Source organism: Typha angustifolia, chromosome 3 (assembly GCF_048772165.1).
Source record: "Typha angustifolia cultivar Huaian chromosome 3, ASM4877216v1, whole genome shotgun sequence".
NCBI classification, from domain to species: domain Eukaryota; kingdom Viridiplantae; phylum Streptophyta; class Magnoliopsida; order Poales; family Typhaceae; genus Typha; species Typha angustifolia.
In genome coordinates this window covers 3,068,994-3,083,441 of record NC_133241.1, presented here as the reverse complement: position 1 = coordinate 3,083,441, position 14,448 = coordinate 3,068,994, and the positions used below count along the sequence as shown (strand labels likewise).

General features: G+C 32.8%; 1 protein-coding gene across 1 annotated transcript; it reads right to left on the bottom strand.

Moving 5' to 3' along the window:
* Positions 1–1,412: 1,412 nt before the first annotated feature.
* On the bottom strand, positions 1,413–11,442 carry LOC140778428 (probable calcium-binding protein CML22). The gene is made up of 5 exons (XM_073123132.1): positions 11,341–11,442; positions 2,395–2,643; positions 2,029–2,231; positions 1,740–1,914; positions 1,413–1,656 (listed from the first exon to the last, which is right to left on the bottom strand). Exons 1-5 carry the CDS (start codon positions 11,354–11,356, stop codon positions 1,547–1,549), a joined length of 753 nt encoding a protein of 250 aa, XP_072979233.1. The 5' UTR covers positions 11,357–11,442; the 3' UTR covers positions 1,413–1,546.
* Positions 11,443–14,448: the final 3,006 nt, after the last annotated feature.

Sequence of the window (14,448 nt, the reverse complement as noted above, 5' to 3'; positions counted from 1 at the left end):
TTGAAGGCCCAGATCAGGCCTAACCATGTGGCGGGTTCGGCCTTACCCGAACCAATGGAGGAAGATGGCCCTATTGAACCGCCGAGTCTTAGGCCGCAGGAGAAGACACCATGGATCTAGATTGGAGATTGAAGTACTGATCGAGTGGCTAGGCAAACCTACTGACGAGTCTACATGGGAGCTAGAGTCAGATATCATGGATCGCTTTCCAAATTTCAAACCTTGAGGACAAGGTTGCAAAAGCGTGGTAGATTGATACGATTCGGACTTCACCGATATCGTCTCGAGCACGGATACACTTTAGGAGTGTCTTTGTTTCTTGTTTTAATGTTTAATTTTCAAGAAAATAAGTTTTCTATAAGTCGCGTTCAAACGCGGATGGAGTGCATTCGAACATGGTTGTAAACGCGGTTGCGAACGTAGTTGTGAGAGTGTGCATTGTGCGTTCAAACGCGTTGTGAATGCCTACATCGCGTTCGCAAATCCAGAAAAGTGAGAAGCAGGTGCGTTCGGTCGCGCGTTCGAACGCCTGCATCATGTTTGCAAATCCAAAGAAGAGCGAACTCGGTGCATTCAAACGCGATCGGATGTGTTCGAATGCAGTCGGCGAAAAAGTATTTTTTAGGGTTAATTTTGAATTGTTTAGTTAGCCTCTAAAGGATGTGGATGGCAACCAAAGAATTATTATTGATGAATTGAGTTTTTGCCTTGCCTCCTTCGTCTTCTTCGCTCTCGTTCTCTCGATTCCCGACAAACCGCTTCTAACCTCCCTCGACCGGCCAATCACCCTAAACCCTTAGGAGCGGCCCTCTCGTCCCCCTTCTTCCAATCTATCCAACACTTGCCCTAACCTTTCGATCAACCATAACCCTTCCACCACCACTTTTCACCGGTGCCACTCCATTAATGCTGGTCCTCCACCAACTACCATTTTCTAGGATCTCGTGCCTCCATCCACGGATCCTGATCAGACCACCCTAACGTTTGTCCATTAATCGGACAATATCTCGAGATCTTCATATCTGATTCGCTTGAAACTTGATTTTTTGGAAAGCTCTTTTCTGGGGCTACAACATAATTTCACGTCGATTCGACGGCGGCATCTTTCGGGATCTTATTATAAATTTTCGTGCTAGATCTAGTCCAGATCAGAGAATTGGAAGAGATCGAACCTTAGCCTAAGGGGAGATCATATCAGTGTTAGAAAAGAGTTGATGGGTTTAAATTGAGAGAAAAGAGTAAAGACATTAGCAATACAAAATATTGCCATGATGACAAAAAGAAAAGAGTAAAAGAGACATCCAAATTAGGTAAAAAAGGTCCGGCAATGCCCCATATCTATAATAGTAGCCTGATTACATATATGAGCAAAATTAGCACTATTACCACACATGATAAAGACAGATGCAGGAAGTGAAAAACCATTATTATTTATTATTATAATTATTATTTTTTCTTTTGGAGATAAAACAATATTAGTTTACATTACACCTTGAGGTTTACATCTCATGGGCACATTGCAAGCAGGAAGTGCTGCGGATTTTCCCTAGTGATGTTCCTCCTCTTCATCATCAGATTCGATCCCAACCCATTTCGTCAAAGAAAAGACGAACTCCTTGAAGTCCACCTTACCATCTTTGTTCCAATCCATCTCATCTGCATCAGCGAAGGTACAAAGGTTTAGAGCACAAGTTTCCAAACTCATTAAGAGTAGTAAAAGTTAAAAACAGAGGAGATACTAAATCTTCTGGCAGTGATGCGAGATAGGGACTTCTCCTTTGGAGACTCTTCATTCAATGCCAGAACAACATCTTCCCTTTCCAACTTTCCGTCACCATTTTTGTCTAAAAACAAGAATGCTTCAACCAATGTATCGAAAGTGGAATTGAGCTGTGGCGATCCGATCTCTGAATTCTGGCAAATTCATGATACCAGAGGAAATAGCACGTAAAATGATTATTCTTTGTCCGTTGGATTTCAAGTTTTCAACAAAAAAGATATAGAATTAATTAGTTGTGCAATAAATACATTATGTGATGCAGAAGCAGGCTTCATCAAGAGATAGATGAGACAAAGGAGAACAATGAATTCACTCTGTTGTATCCCTTTCTTTCCATCAATGTTGCAATAATGGTACATCGCATCAATCTCCTTCTCTGAGAGATGAATTTGTAGTTTGGTGAAACACTTCTTCAATTCTTGATGGTCAATTGTGCCATTTGAGTCCTCATCTATAAGACACAATGCAGACAGAAAGATTAAAAGCACAAAGGATGCCATGGCAGTGACATCTTTCATGAAATAGTCTGTCCAGAAAGATTTTATCTAACCAAATTAACCATACCTCCAATGCCTGCCTACTAGACAATGGTCAACAAATAAATGCAAGCTCACCATATCGCTCAAACACATCCTTGATGCTTTTTAACTGTTCCTTGAACTGAGGAAACCTCATGATGATGCTATTCAGTGATCTGAAAGTCTTTTGTCTTGATTTCTTTCTTTCCTTAATAGCTTCAACCACTTTCTTTTCGAGATTTACATATTGCCTTCCGCACTTGACCGAAGAACTAAAGTTTGGAATTGCAGAACTCATTGTTCCATAGAACAATGCTTTCAAAGTATGACATGGGTGAAAGAATCCTGATAAAAATATAGATATAGTGACATCTCACTGTGTACAATGAACTTATACAGTAAAGACTCATGTTACGAATTACAATTCGATAGATGAAGAAAACTTTGACATGTAATTGCAAGAATATAATTAAATTCATGAATCTTCATGGCCATTTCAACATAATCCTTGTGAGATGCTTTCCATGGCACTCAATATGCTCCTAGGATTGAAACAGTGAAATTGGACATTGTGAGAGGAACTTATTATTCCTATTAAGAGTTGAGATGATGTGCATATAAGTTATATGGCAAGTACAAGAATAATTTTTGTAGAGAACCGAGGACATCAATATTTACACTAGGCATAAAATACCATGGTTCGAATTATTGGCCCTTACTGACCCAAAATAATGGCAAAAGCTAGTTTTTCCTTAGTTTTGCCTACTATCCGTTTGTCCGTATCAACTCAATATCTGCCCTATATCAGCTGATATGTATCCGTCATGTTAGTTGTAAACACAAAACTTCAATTTTTTTCTTTTACGCAAACTATATATGGAATATATCATAAATTGTATTTAACTTTAATACGACTTATAATCTCTTGATGTCTTGAGTGCCACATTTTATGTTTTCTTCCTTTTTTTTCTCTCCTTTTCTTCTTTTTGTTTTTATTTGTTTTATTCCTTCACCCCATTTTTGTTTTCTTCCTTTTTCTTTCCTTTTCTTTTTGTTGTTATTTATTTATTTTTTCCTTCACCTAACCATATCTATAAAGGGCACATGTACTCACTAAATGCATGCAGAATTTGATATTGTTGTTTGTATTATGTTGTTGCTATCTTTATTTTTATCTTTACTTTTCTCAACTTCTAAATTTTTTCTATCTTTTCTAATATCTTTTAGAATTTATATAATTAAAAAATAGTTCAAAATTGAAACAGCTAATACAATGGCCAATATGGTAGGATATATATTATTTTCTCAATGATCAATATTAGTACAGATACTTAAAACCTTGATAAAAGAAAAACAATCAATTGGAGTCATTCTCACAGAAGAAGTTGGGTACAAACTTTGAGTTCAACTGTTATGCCTCCAAAGGTTTTTAGAGTAAAAATTAGTATGAAGGGGCTCTTTGTAAATGTAACAGTCGCCACATGACACAGTCAAGAGTAAATACCAGTATTATCAGAACAGTTGAAAATGTTCTTCAACAAAAAAAAAATGGAGGGAAGGGTATCAACATAATATGATATATATCAAGGATGATCGAGTGAATCAGAAATTCTCAAAAATATTCCACAGGTATCAAAAAGATATAGAGATCAAGACAGAAAAGGAAGAAAATGAAGAGAATAATATGAAGATTATATTATTTCATGTATTTCTTTCTAATCTATTGTATGGTAGGTACATAAAAGGATCCTCGCATTGACAAATCCAAGCGTTAGGTAGCATCATCCTATACTTTTGGTCCTTACAAGTTGAACTTACGTAATATACGACAAACAAACTATAAATTCTAATTGTAAGCTATACAAGAGCTGTGCATTAATGAACCCATTTCCTGCAGGGCTTTGAATTATATGTTGCGGTGACATGGATAACATATATATTTATCGAGTTCCAAAAGCTTCCAAAAGTTTAGGAACATAGTGCTGTAACTATAGGAATGATACCAAAAAACCAAGATTTTGAAGTCCCTAGTTACATCATGTTTTAGTCCAAACTATGGCTTAAAGTTTCGGTTTCGGTTAGTTTCAGTGTTAATATTTTCAGCCAAAATAGATTAGTTTTAACCTACTATGGTCAAAAGTAAATGTCAAAATTAGACATTTTGATAGTTTTGGCCTTGGCAAATGAGTTTCAGCTTTAGCTTTCAATAAGTATCGGTTGTTACTATTCCATCTTGGACAAAACTTCAAACCATGGTCGACAATGTCCCTAGAACCTCCTTACTTTAGGTCAGCCATCCCTTCTAGGTCTTGTTATACATCATTGTCCTTCTCAGCAATAAGTTTGGACAGTCTACCATATATCGCTGAGGGTTGAGTAAAGTAGCTGTAAGGAAACAATCTTTAGTTTATGATTCAATTAATTAATACTTATCTTCAAGTCAACTTTGACCTATATGATAAGCTATTTTTCTCAAATATTAGTGGACAGACAATTAGAGTACCCATCTAAATCACCTTTTTGACTAAAACTCTTGATAGAAAAAAATAAATAGAACAAATAAGATCATTGGTTTCTTCCTCTAGTGGCATACTTATAACATGCTTTTATAAATTTTACATTTTGTAAACTCCACTGTTAGAAAATGTAAAGAAAATCAGAGTGCATGTCCTATCCTTCTAGAAATTTACATATTACCTTCTAGAAAATTTTAACTTTTAAATTTTAAATTTACACACTACCACTGCGTTCTAGAAAATTTTAAGTTTTCCTTCCTCCTTTCTTTCTTTCATTCTTTATCTCATTTCTGTATGTCACTTATCTTCTCTACTCTGTTCCTCCTTCAGTAATCACCCTTTTCCTGTGAAAATATGCATTGTAAGTAATAATCTGCAGCACAGATTTCACTATTTCTGACTCTATTTGTTTTAAAATGTATTTCACAAAACTTCACCTTCTCTTTCCAGCACAAACATATTATATACCAAAAAATTGAACCTGTTTAACGAAACACCAAAGATCAAACCTAGACTTGCTGATCTCAGCGCACTCAAAACTGACTGAAACCAGTTGGTTTAATTGAATTTGGATTTAAAATCAAAATTTCTAGTTCTCCATATCTTCTTTTCTCACTAGTCCTTGATCCATTTTTCATCTCTTTCACTTCTTAATATTTTCTTTTCTTCCTTCACAAAGCGATGATCGGGTTTAGAGTCGTAGAAGTTGGTGCAAGGACGGCTTAAAAATCGCAAATTTGAAAAATATTGCCTTAATGGTTACTTATTCTCGTCATCTTCACAAATTCAACTCCAGAAACTTAAACTGGTAGCCCCTACGCAAAGTAACCTACTTTTATCACATCATTAAAAAAAAGAAGCAAATCAGAAGTCATTGAAAAATGCAAAAGCTATTCTCCCTTCAAAAATAGCAAATCAACACAACAGAGTCAGGAGGCTTGACAATTCATTTATCATAGTAAAGTGTACCAAAGTTGAATCCTTGAAATGATTTAATACTTTTCAGACATGAATTTACAATCAAAACCATTTTAAAAAGATATATATTGATCAAGACACATAAAATATTATAAAGTAGAACGGATACTGGAGAACAAAGGATTGAGGAAGAAGACCAAAAGATAAGAGAAACAAATTGCAAATAGCAAAACAGAAAATGGACTAGAAAAAAAGAAGAACAAGAACATAAGCGGAAAATCTAACACATCTGAGATTTGATTAAAAAAATATGTGTGGATGGCTACAGTAACCGATGGTAGTTTGCTATAGTATTGGCAGAATAATTTGCAGTACCAAAACCTAAAAGAAGTTCTTTTGTTTCAGCAGTGAAGAATAAGAAGAACGTAGCAAGGAAAAGGATATACAGAGAAGGAAGAGAATAACAAGGGAAGAAAAGAAGGATGAGAAGACAATAGATTAGATGAAAGAGAAAACCACCAGAGTCACTAGTCAGAATCACACCGACGTGTTTGACATCGGAACAGTCTATGCTTCACATGTAGGAAGATAGAAGAGAACATCTCTTTATTTATTTCTTTGAAACAAAATAGGCAGATAAAAGAGAACATCTCTATATTTATTTCTTTGAAACAAAACCATTACAATAATGAGTGGATAAGAAACCCTAAACAAATTTAAATGTTGATGCCATCCTAGTCGGGTCGGATCACACCGTAGGGAAATTAAGCTCATTGGATCGAGTCTAGTTGTCTTACTTTCTTATTTAATTTAGTTAGAGTCTAAATATGTTAGAATTTATTTAATTAGCTAAGTTCAGTTCAGTTAACTTTTGCGTATTTTTTAAAAAATATTCAGAAGATATTCGTCAGATATCTAAATATTATTAAATTAGTTGGAAAAGATCGGTGATGTCCTGATCTAAAACTTTCATATTCGAGGCTCCCTTAGATTCAAACTCTATCTTTGGCATAATGAAGAAATAATTCGAGCTAAATAAGAAAAATTGATTTAGCTAAGTCATGTAAGCTTTTAAGACAAATCCTAATATGAGCCAATTTAGGACTAGCCTCTATATATGTGAAGTGCAGCCCTAATTAGAAAAAAAGGAATGCATGAATTATTTTGGTTAAAAACCTATTCTCAAGTTTCTATATTCCTCTAACCCTCTAGAGCTCTATTTTCTCTCAATTCTCTCATCTAACTTTTTGGTTATTTCCCTCATTCCTAAGGCTAGCCGACTTCTCCCTCTTCATCCATTCACCCTCACGACAACCCATTGTATCCATATGCACATCTTTCACAATCTGCCATCTTAACCACATAATTATTATCCTCAGTTTTCATCTACCAAATCACCTCTTTTCATCAAACCACCGCCACATCATCTTTCCCTAGTTCTTCTCATAGATTTTGACTATTTACACATTCAATTCCACCTATGAAATCAAAGTTACGATCTGCCATAGTTTCTTGAGTCGTAATTCCATATTTGACGTTTTTTTATTCGAATCCTTAAAACGTTTCGTATCAAATGTCTAGTGTATAAGGTTAAAGGGACCTTACTTATGTAAGTACAACAAAACCTACCAAATACTAACTCAAGAAAGGTCATGCCAACTGACATGAAGTGCGTCGATCGGCATAGGTCACGTGAGGTCCGAAACGGACTTTACTGATCTAAAATGAGATTATTGATATGAAATGGATCCATTAGTAAGGTAAACCTAAAATGTTCTATGGGACCTTTTTATTTTTATCATGTGACAAACATGCATGTACAATCCCCTATCTTAAGAAGCTTATTGTTCACATCTTCTCACATACTACTTCATCTAATGGATGTGAGCATAATTGCTCAACTTTTGCACTGATTCATATGAAAACTAGAAATCATTTTTCATATGCATGCTTGGAGAAATTGGTATATGCCCACTAAAATATGAGGTTACGTCTACAACACATAACTAATAATCAGGAGAGAGATGAGAAGATTTTGAACCCTATGGACATTGGTTTTTTTAGTACGAGAAGAATCTTATAATGGAGTAGATGCAGACTGCTACTTATGAGTATGATCTATTGCTTGATAAGGAGGGAGATTTTTCTCGACCTTATATATTTGTTACTGAAGATGTTGGAGTGACAGATATAGAAGGATGGATTGCAGAGCATGCATAAGAGACTCGGACTATTAGGGAAGTATTTCATGAACATAGGGACACTTAAGAGAAATTCTAAGAAGACAAAAGGACTCAGATCAGGATATGCGCATACAAGATATATGCTTACAAAACATCATAGAATATGTGTTTACAAGATGATATGAGTTTATCATCTTTATTGCCAGTATATCAATCATATCAACTAGAGCCATAACACCCCATATCTATAATGTGCATACATCCATGGTGTGTCTATGCTAGTGTAGGTCGTTCTCATATATATATTCAATATTCATATCATATCAAAAGAGAACTGCAAAATTTATATTATAAAAATTATATAAGATGTTACAACGAGCAATACTATCAAAGGAAGATTTTTAAGATTATTGACAGTATTTGACACAACTTTTTCGTAATATTCTTGTGCTAGTAAATGTAGTCTTTAATGATCCTTATTATTCTACATTCAGTTTGGTATTAATTTTAATTATTAAACTATTTTTAATTAATGAATGTATTCAATCATATTATATGTTGGATAATGTTTCTATTTGACTATTATTTTTATCTTTAATAAAATATGTTATTTATAAAAGTAATCTAAGGATAAAAGAATATATATATATATATATATATATATATATATATATATATATATATTCGAACTAAAAATTAAGAATTGAGTTGCTGAAGACCTAAAAAATATCTTTAAATACACTAATTTTTTTATTTAAAGTATACTCAAAAGCCAGTCAGTATGTGCTAGTGGCACGTAGAGAGGGGCGTGTTAGTACGGGGCACTAGGGATCAATATGGCCATTGTTGCATTTATTTACTCAAAAGGTGTTAAATTGAGCACAAAATAGATTCAAATACAAAAGTTATGAAAATATATAAAAATAGACTTGAGTCAATAAAGAATCTAAAAACAAACTATCAATCTAATCAAGAGTATATTATTGCCTTTATGCCCATAAATCAGATTCGATCTCACCCATCATAGTATAGAAAGGGCAATACGTAAGGTTGTGAGAAAAAGAATAAATAAAATAAAAGAATAAAATCAATTATTTAGACTATACGATCATGGTTGTTTCATCAAGAACGATGAGAACCATAAATTATCTAGTGTTCTCGAAATGGTTGCTAATGACTTCCATGATCTCTGGACACTAAGGTCACTAAGAAAAGCACAATAATTAAAAAGCAATAGGCTTCTTGTGTCAATATTCTATGCCAAATATCTTTATTGTACTATACCAATGTAGGAGGACCTATGAAGAAGTGTTGGGAGATGAAAGAATCCAGTGTTGGGAGATAAAACAGGGTTTTACAGAAATCTTAGAACCTAACTCAATCCAAAAGCTTAAGCTATTATTAGGTGAAGGCCCAAAAGTTTATATAAACACTATCAAGTTTAATCTACTACTGTAACCACAAGAGTTCGACTCTTCAATACCGAGCACTATCATTCCTAAACCAAGTCCTTTGCTTAGGGATGTAACTGAATCTAATTTATTCATTATTAAATTCTTCAAATTCGTCTAACTCAAAGTTGGACCTCAATTTTATATCCATATAATAATTAGGTCAGATTTGGTTTGAGAAGTTTCAAATCCAAACGAACCCTAATTCATAGCGGATCCTAACTATATACGCTTCGGAGCTCCCTTGAAAAATAACCTTTGTACTACAATTATGTTTATTTAATATGTTAAACTTGTAACGTGCTTGGTGATATGATTAAAATATTATGCTCTAGATTTTAGCTATTAAACCATCATATTTGAATGTTAAAAGCTATAGCTTATTGCTTTGAAATAAGATTATTATATATTTTTTTAATTTCATTGTATACTAGTTATTTATGAAGAATCCAAATCCAGTCCATTATTCGATTGGATTTGAATCTGATTTTGTCCGATATAATTTAATAATAAATAGATTGGATATGGATCCAAATCTTGTACATATCCAACCAAATTCGATTCGGTTACACTCCCTACCCCTACTCCATCGAATGTAACTAAGTTTGTACACCAATGATGCATGCCTAAGCTCAATTTTAGAGCTTTAACTCTACTAGCCGAATGTAACTCCACTAATCTGATTTTGTCCAATATAATTTAATAATAAATAGATCAGATACGGATCCAATTTTTGTACATATCCAACCAAATTCGATTCGGTTACACTCCCTACCCTTGCTCCATCGAATGTAACTAAGTTTGTACACCAATGACGCATGCCTAAGCTCAATTTTAGAGCTTTAACTCTAGTAGTCGCATTACACTGTAATTATTGCATTACCATGACTCACCCCTGAGAGCTTGCATGCCCATTAGAAACATTAAATTAGTCTCACCAAATTGTTTACTCTAAGTAAAATAGGGTATGACACAAAACCTTAACCTAACTCAACCTAGAAATTTAAGCTATTATGTTTTTTACACACTTTCCGATGAGAGACTAACATTTCATATGTGATAGTCGAGAAGTGGTCTTGAATAGGAGAAGTAAATCACAAAGATAGGCATCAATTATTTATTGGCAACTGAACACTAGTGTGATATTTAAATGGCTCCATGTAAATCTACTAGCTCAATCTACAACGTCACAAGGCCAGGGACAATATGAATGTAATGAGAAAGCAGCATGCGCTAGGGTAGATTACTTATACAGCTCAAATTACCAGGAAGATAATTAGAAAGTATGTGGCTAATATGCCCTGTAGCCACATATGGGTCTTTGAATCGGATCTCATAGTTACGTGAAAGAAAATCTTTTCTTAGGCATTTAAATCTAAAATTGAATAGAAGTCATTGTACAGATAGTTAATTTTTAAGACTTACTACGGAAGAATTAAGTTCTCATTCCCCATATAGCTAGGTGGTCAAGTTTTCTTAAGCAAGTTGATGATAGATCGAGAATAGGAAACAAAGTAAAGGTAAAAATTTGTGGACGAAACAGATCAATCTTTTAGGCAATGGTTATGAAAGAAGGCATTCAATATGAGTTTAGACATCTTAATTAGCTTTTTTCGAGTTTCTTAAATGCATAAATTCATATCTCTGAGAAAGAGAAGGCATTTGAAGTTTTTCTATATACGAAAGGCTATGGAAATTGTAGGCATGTTGGGAAAATTCCATCTACGTTATTGTCTTAAACTGTTGGACAAATAGTAACTTCATCTCAGTTCATCTTCTCAAGAATCATCCTTGCTTCTTTCATCTCTCATATGATCTTACTCTTATCTCCAGAGCGAACAAATGAGCAAGTAGAGCACATCTTGTAAAACGTTCCATGATACCAAATTCCAAGAACTTCAAAAGCTTATAGTAGGCATGGTTAAGCAGTATCTGTTCATGCATATCAAATTGCAGATAGAGGAAGAAGGTTACCTGAAGCTTCTTTCATGGCGAATCTCGACCAAGCTCCAAGAACTCTCTCTCTCTCTCTCTCTCTCTCTCTCTCTCTCTCTCTCTCTCTCTCTCTCTCTCAGCATTGTAAAGGAGTTATTCGACTCGTAGAATCCAATGCCGAAAGCGCCCGGCAGAGCACGACCCAGGGGACGTGGATGCCCCTGGACTAAGTTGGATTCAAGCTGTCTTAAAATTAATGGAATCACATACTATATTTTCTCTATTTTCTGATTAACAACCCATTTTTAAAGCATTTTGTATTCCGGCCCTTTTCTTCCTATAATTTTCCTATAATACTCTGAATTAACTTACCTAACCATCACCAAACAGAAAAGTACTAATAAAAGAATATTCTATTAAAATACACTAAATAATTTATACGTAGATTACCACTTAGGAAAGAGGATTTTAATTTTGTAAGTGTAAAGTATTTAGATTAGCATCTCCAAGAGGGAGGTTCCAATTATAGAGCCAAGAGCACGGTGCACTCTAATACACTGGGCTCTATATTTAATATTTAATTAATATAATATATATTTATATATTATATTTTAAAAAGTCCTCTTAATGTTATTATGTTTTGATAAAAAATATATAGTTAGAAAACTCTTATTGATATCTTTATAATAAAATTAATATTCAATGGTTTCAAAAATAATTTTAAATTATTATTTTGTTAATTAAAAATATTGAAATAATATTACACGAAATAAAATAAAATATTTAAAATAACTTAAATAATTTAATATTAGACTCATTTTAAATATCTCGATGAGAGCATTCTAATGATAAAATTAATTAGTAAAATTAATTATATATATTTAGTTTAATTAATTAAATTATTTAATAAAGGATATAAATGGAATTTAAATTTTTAGATTAAACTTTTATAGGGCAAAATTAGCATTTCCAAATGTTAAATAGTATTGGAGCTGGGCTCCAAATTTTTAGATGTGGCTCCAAATTTGAAGCTCCACTATAGCTGTAGTTGGCTCCAAATTTGGAGCCCTATTTGGAGTCCGATTGGAGCTCTATCGGGCTCCAAATTTGAAATTTTGGAGCCCGGTTGGAGATGTCTACAGGGCTCTAAATTTGGAGCCATGAATAGTGGGGCTCCAAATTTGGAGCCCTACTATGAAAATGGAGTTGGGCTCCATTTGTCACATCAACTTTTGAAAATACCAAAATTGCCCAATAAGTGTTATATTCAATAATTTTAATTCCATTTGTATCCTTTGTTAAATAATTTAGTTAGTTAAGCTAAGTATATAATTAGTTTTACTAATCGGTTTTTAACAAAAATAATACCATTGGAAAGGTCTCATCGAGACCTTTAAAATGAGTCTAATATTAAATTACTTTTGAGTTAATTTTAATTTTAATTTTTTTATTATTTATAAAAATGAGTCTAATATTAAATTATTTTTGAGTTAATTTAAATTTAAATTTTTTTATTATTTATAAAAATGAGTCTAATAAATTATGTATCCTAAAATATAATTACTCAAAATTATCCCCAATGTAAATATTAAAAATTAAAATACATTAGATATGAAATACATCAAACATGAAATACATTAAAAATGAAATACATCAAATAAAAATTACATTAAAATTTATAGACAAGAAATTTGTAGAAGAAGCAATATTCATTTTTAAGTCGGAGGTTCATCGCAAGAAGGTGGACATAGTCAAGAAAGAGAAGGTGGCTACGGAACCGGAACCGGTGGCTACGGAACCGAAACCGGTCGCTACGGAGATGACTTACTAGAATATTAAACATCTATTGCTTTTATTATGTTTGGTTAATTTCTGCTTATTTTAGGTAATGTAATTTTGATATTTTTAGTTAATAACATGTAATGCTTATTTCAATGTTTATTTCGTGTAATGTAATTTCGATGCGTTTAATTAAAAAATTAGTAATTTAAAATTACTTCTAAAACTATTGAATATTAATCTTATTTTAAAGATCTCGATGAGAGTTTTCTAACCATATATTTTTTAATAAAAAATAATAACGCTAAGATGATTTATTAAGCAATTTAAAATAACTAATATAATAATATATATTATATATTATTATAATATATATGGAGCCCGGTGCATTGGAGTGCACCGGGCTCTTGCTCCATTTTTGGCTCCATATTTAGAGCCTTTGGGCTTCAAATATGGAGCAAGCATTGGAGATGCTAGTTGAGTAAGGTTTAGTTTTACGAAAGACGATCTAAATTTAATGAAGTAGGGTTTAGATTTAGTAGGGTATGGTTTAGTTTTGGGAAGATGATTTTTATTTAGCTAGTATGGATTAGATCAAAATTTTTAATAAGAGTATTTCAATAATTTAATCAATAAAATTGTATAAACTATATAACAAAGTTAATGTTATTAGCCAAAGTAATATAAGGGTGTATTATTCAGGAAAAATGAATTGGTCATGTTATAAAGTCCTTAAAACTGAGTACTATTTATAAAAAAAGATAAGTATAGGATGTGATTTGTAAAACCCGTAAAGGTTAAAACTAGTGTGACCTCTGTGGAGGGGTGCCAATTGGCTAGCCAGCTCGCAAGCCACGCAAACTCAATTTGAGCTCCAAATGAGCCACGTTCAAGCTTATCTCGCCTCGCTGAGTTCGCCTCCAATTAGTTACTATAGCATGGTATGTGTAAATATATTATACATATATATTTAGATACAATATTAAAATTTGTAGCTTTCTCCCATATAGGTAAAGTGCTTGAGATTTATTAATCATGGACTAATGAGACAATATAAGAGAGAAAAATAACTTCCTACTATTTTTCTTCTTTTTTTCTTATTAGGTTGTTGCTATTTCTTCTTATTCTTCTCCTATTTCTTCTTCTTCTATCACTTAATTCTTTCTTTTTTAATACAAGTCTCTTTAATCATTATTTAATTAATAAAATAAGAAACTAATCAGTTTTTTTGAAATTCATAGATTAACTACAGAATTCATAAATTAACTTTAAAATTCATAAACTAACTATTTACCTAATATGAATTATTCAGTTAAATGCTTGTTTGTCCATTTCTTTAGCTATTTATAACACCAATGTTCTCTCTAT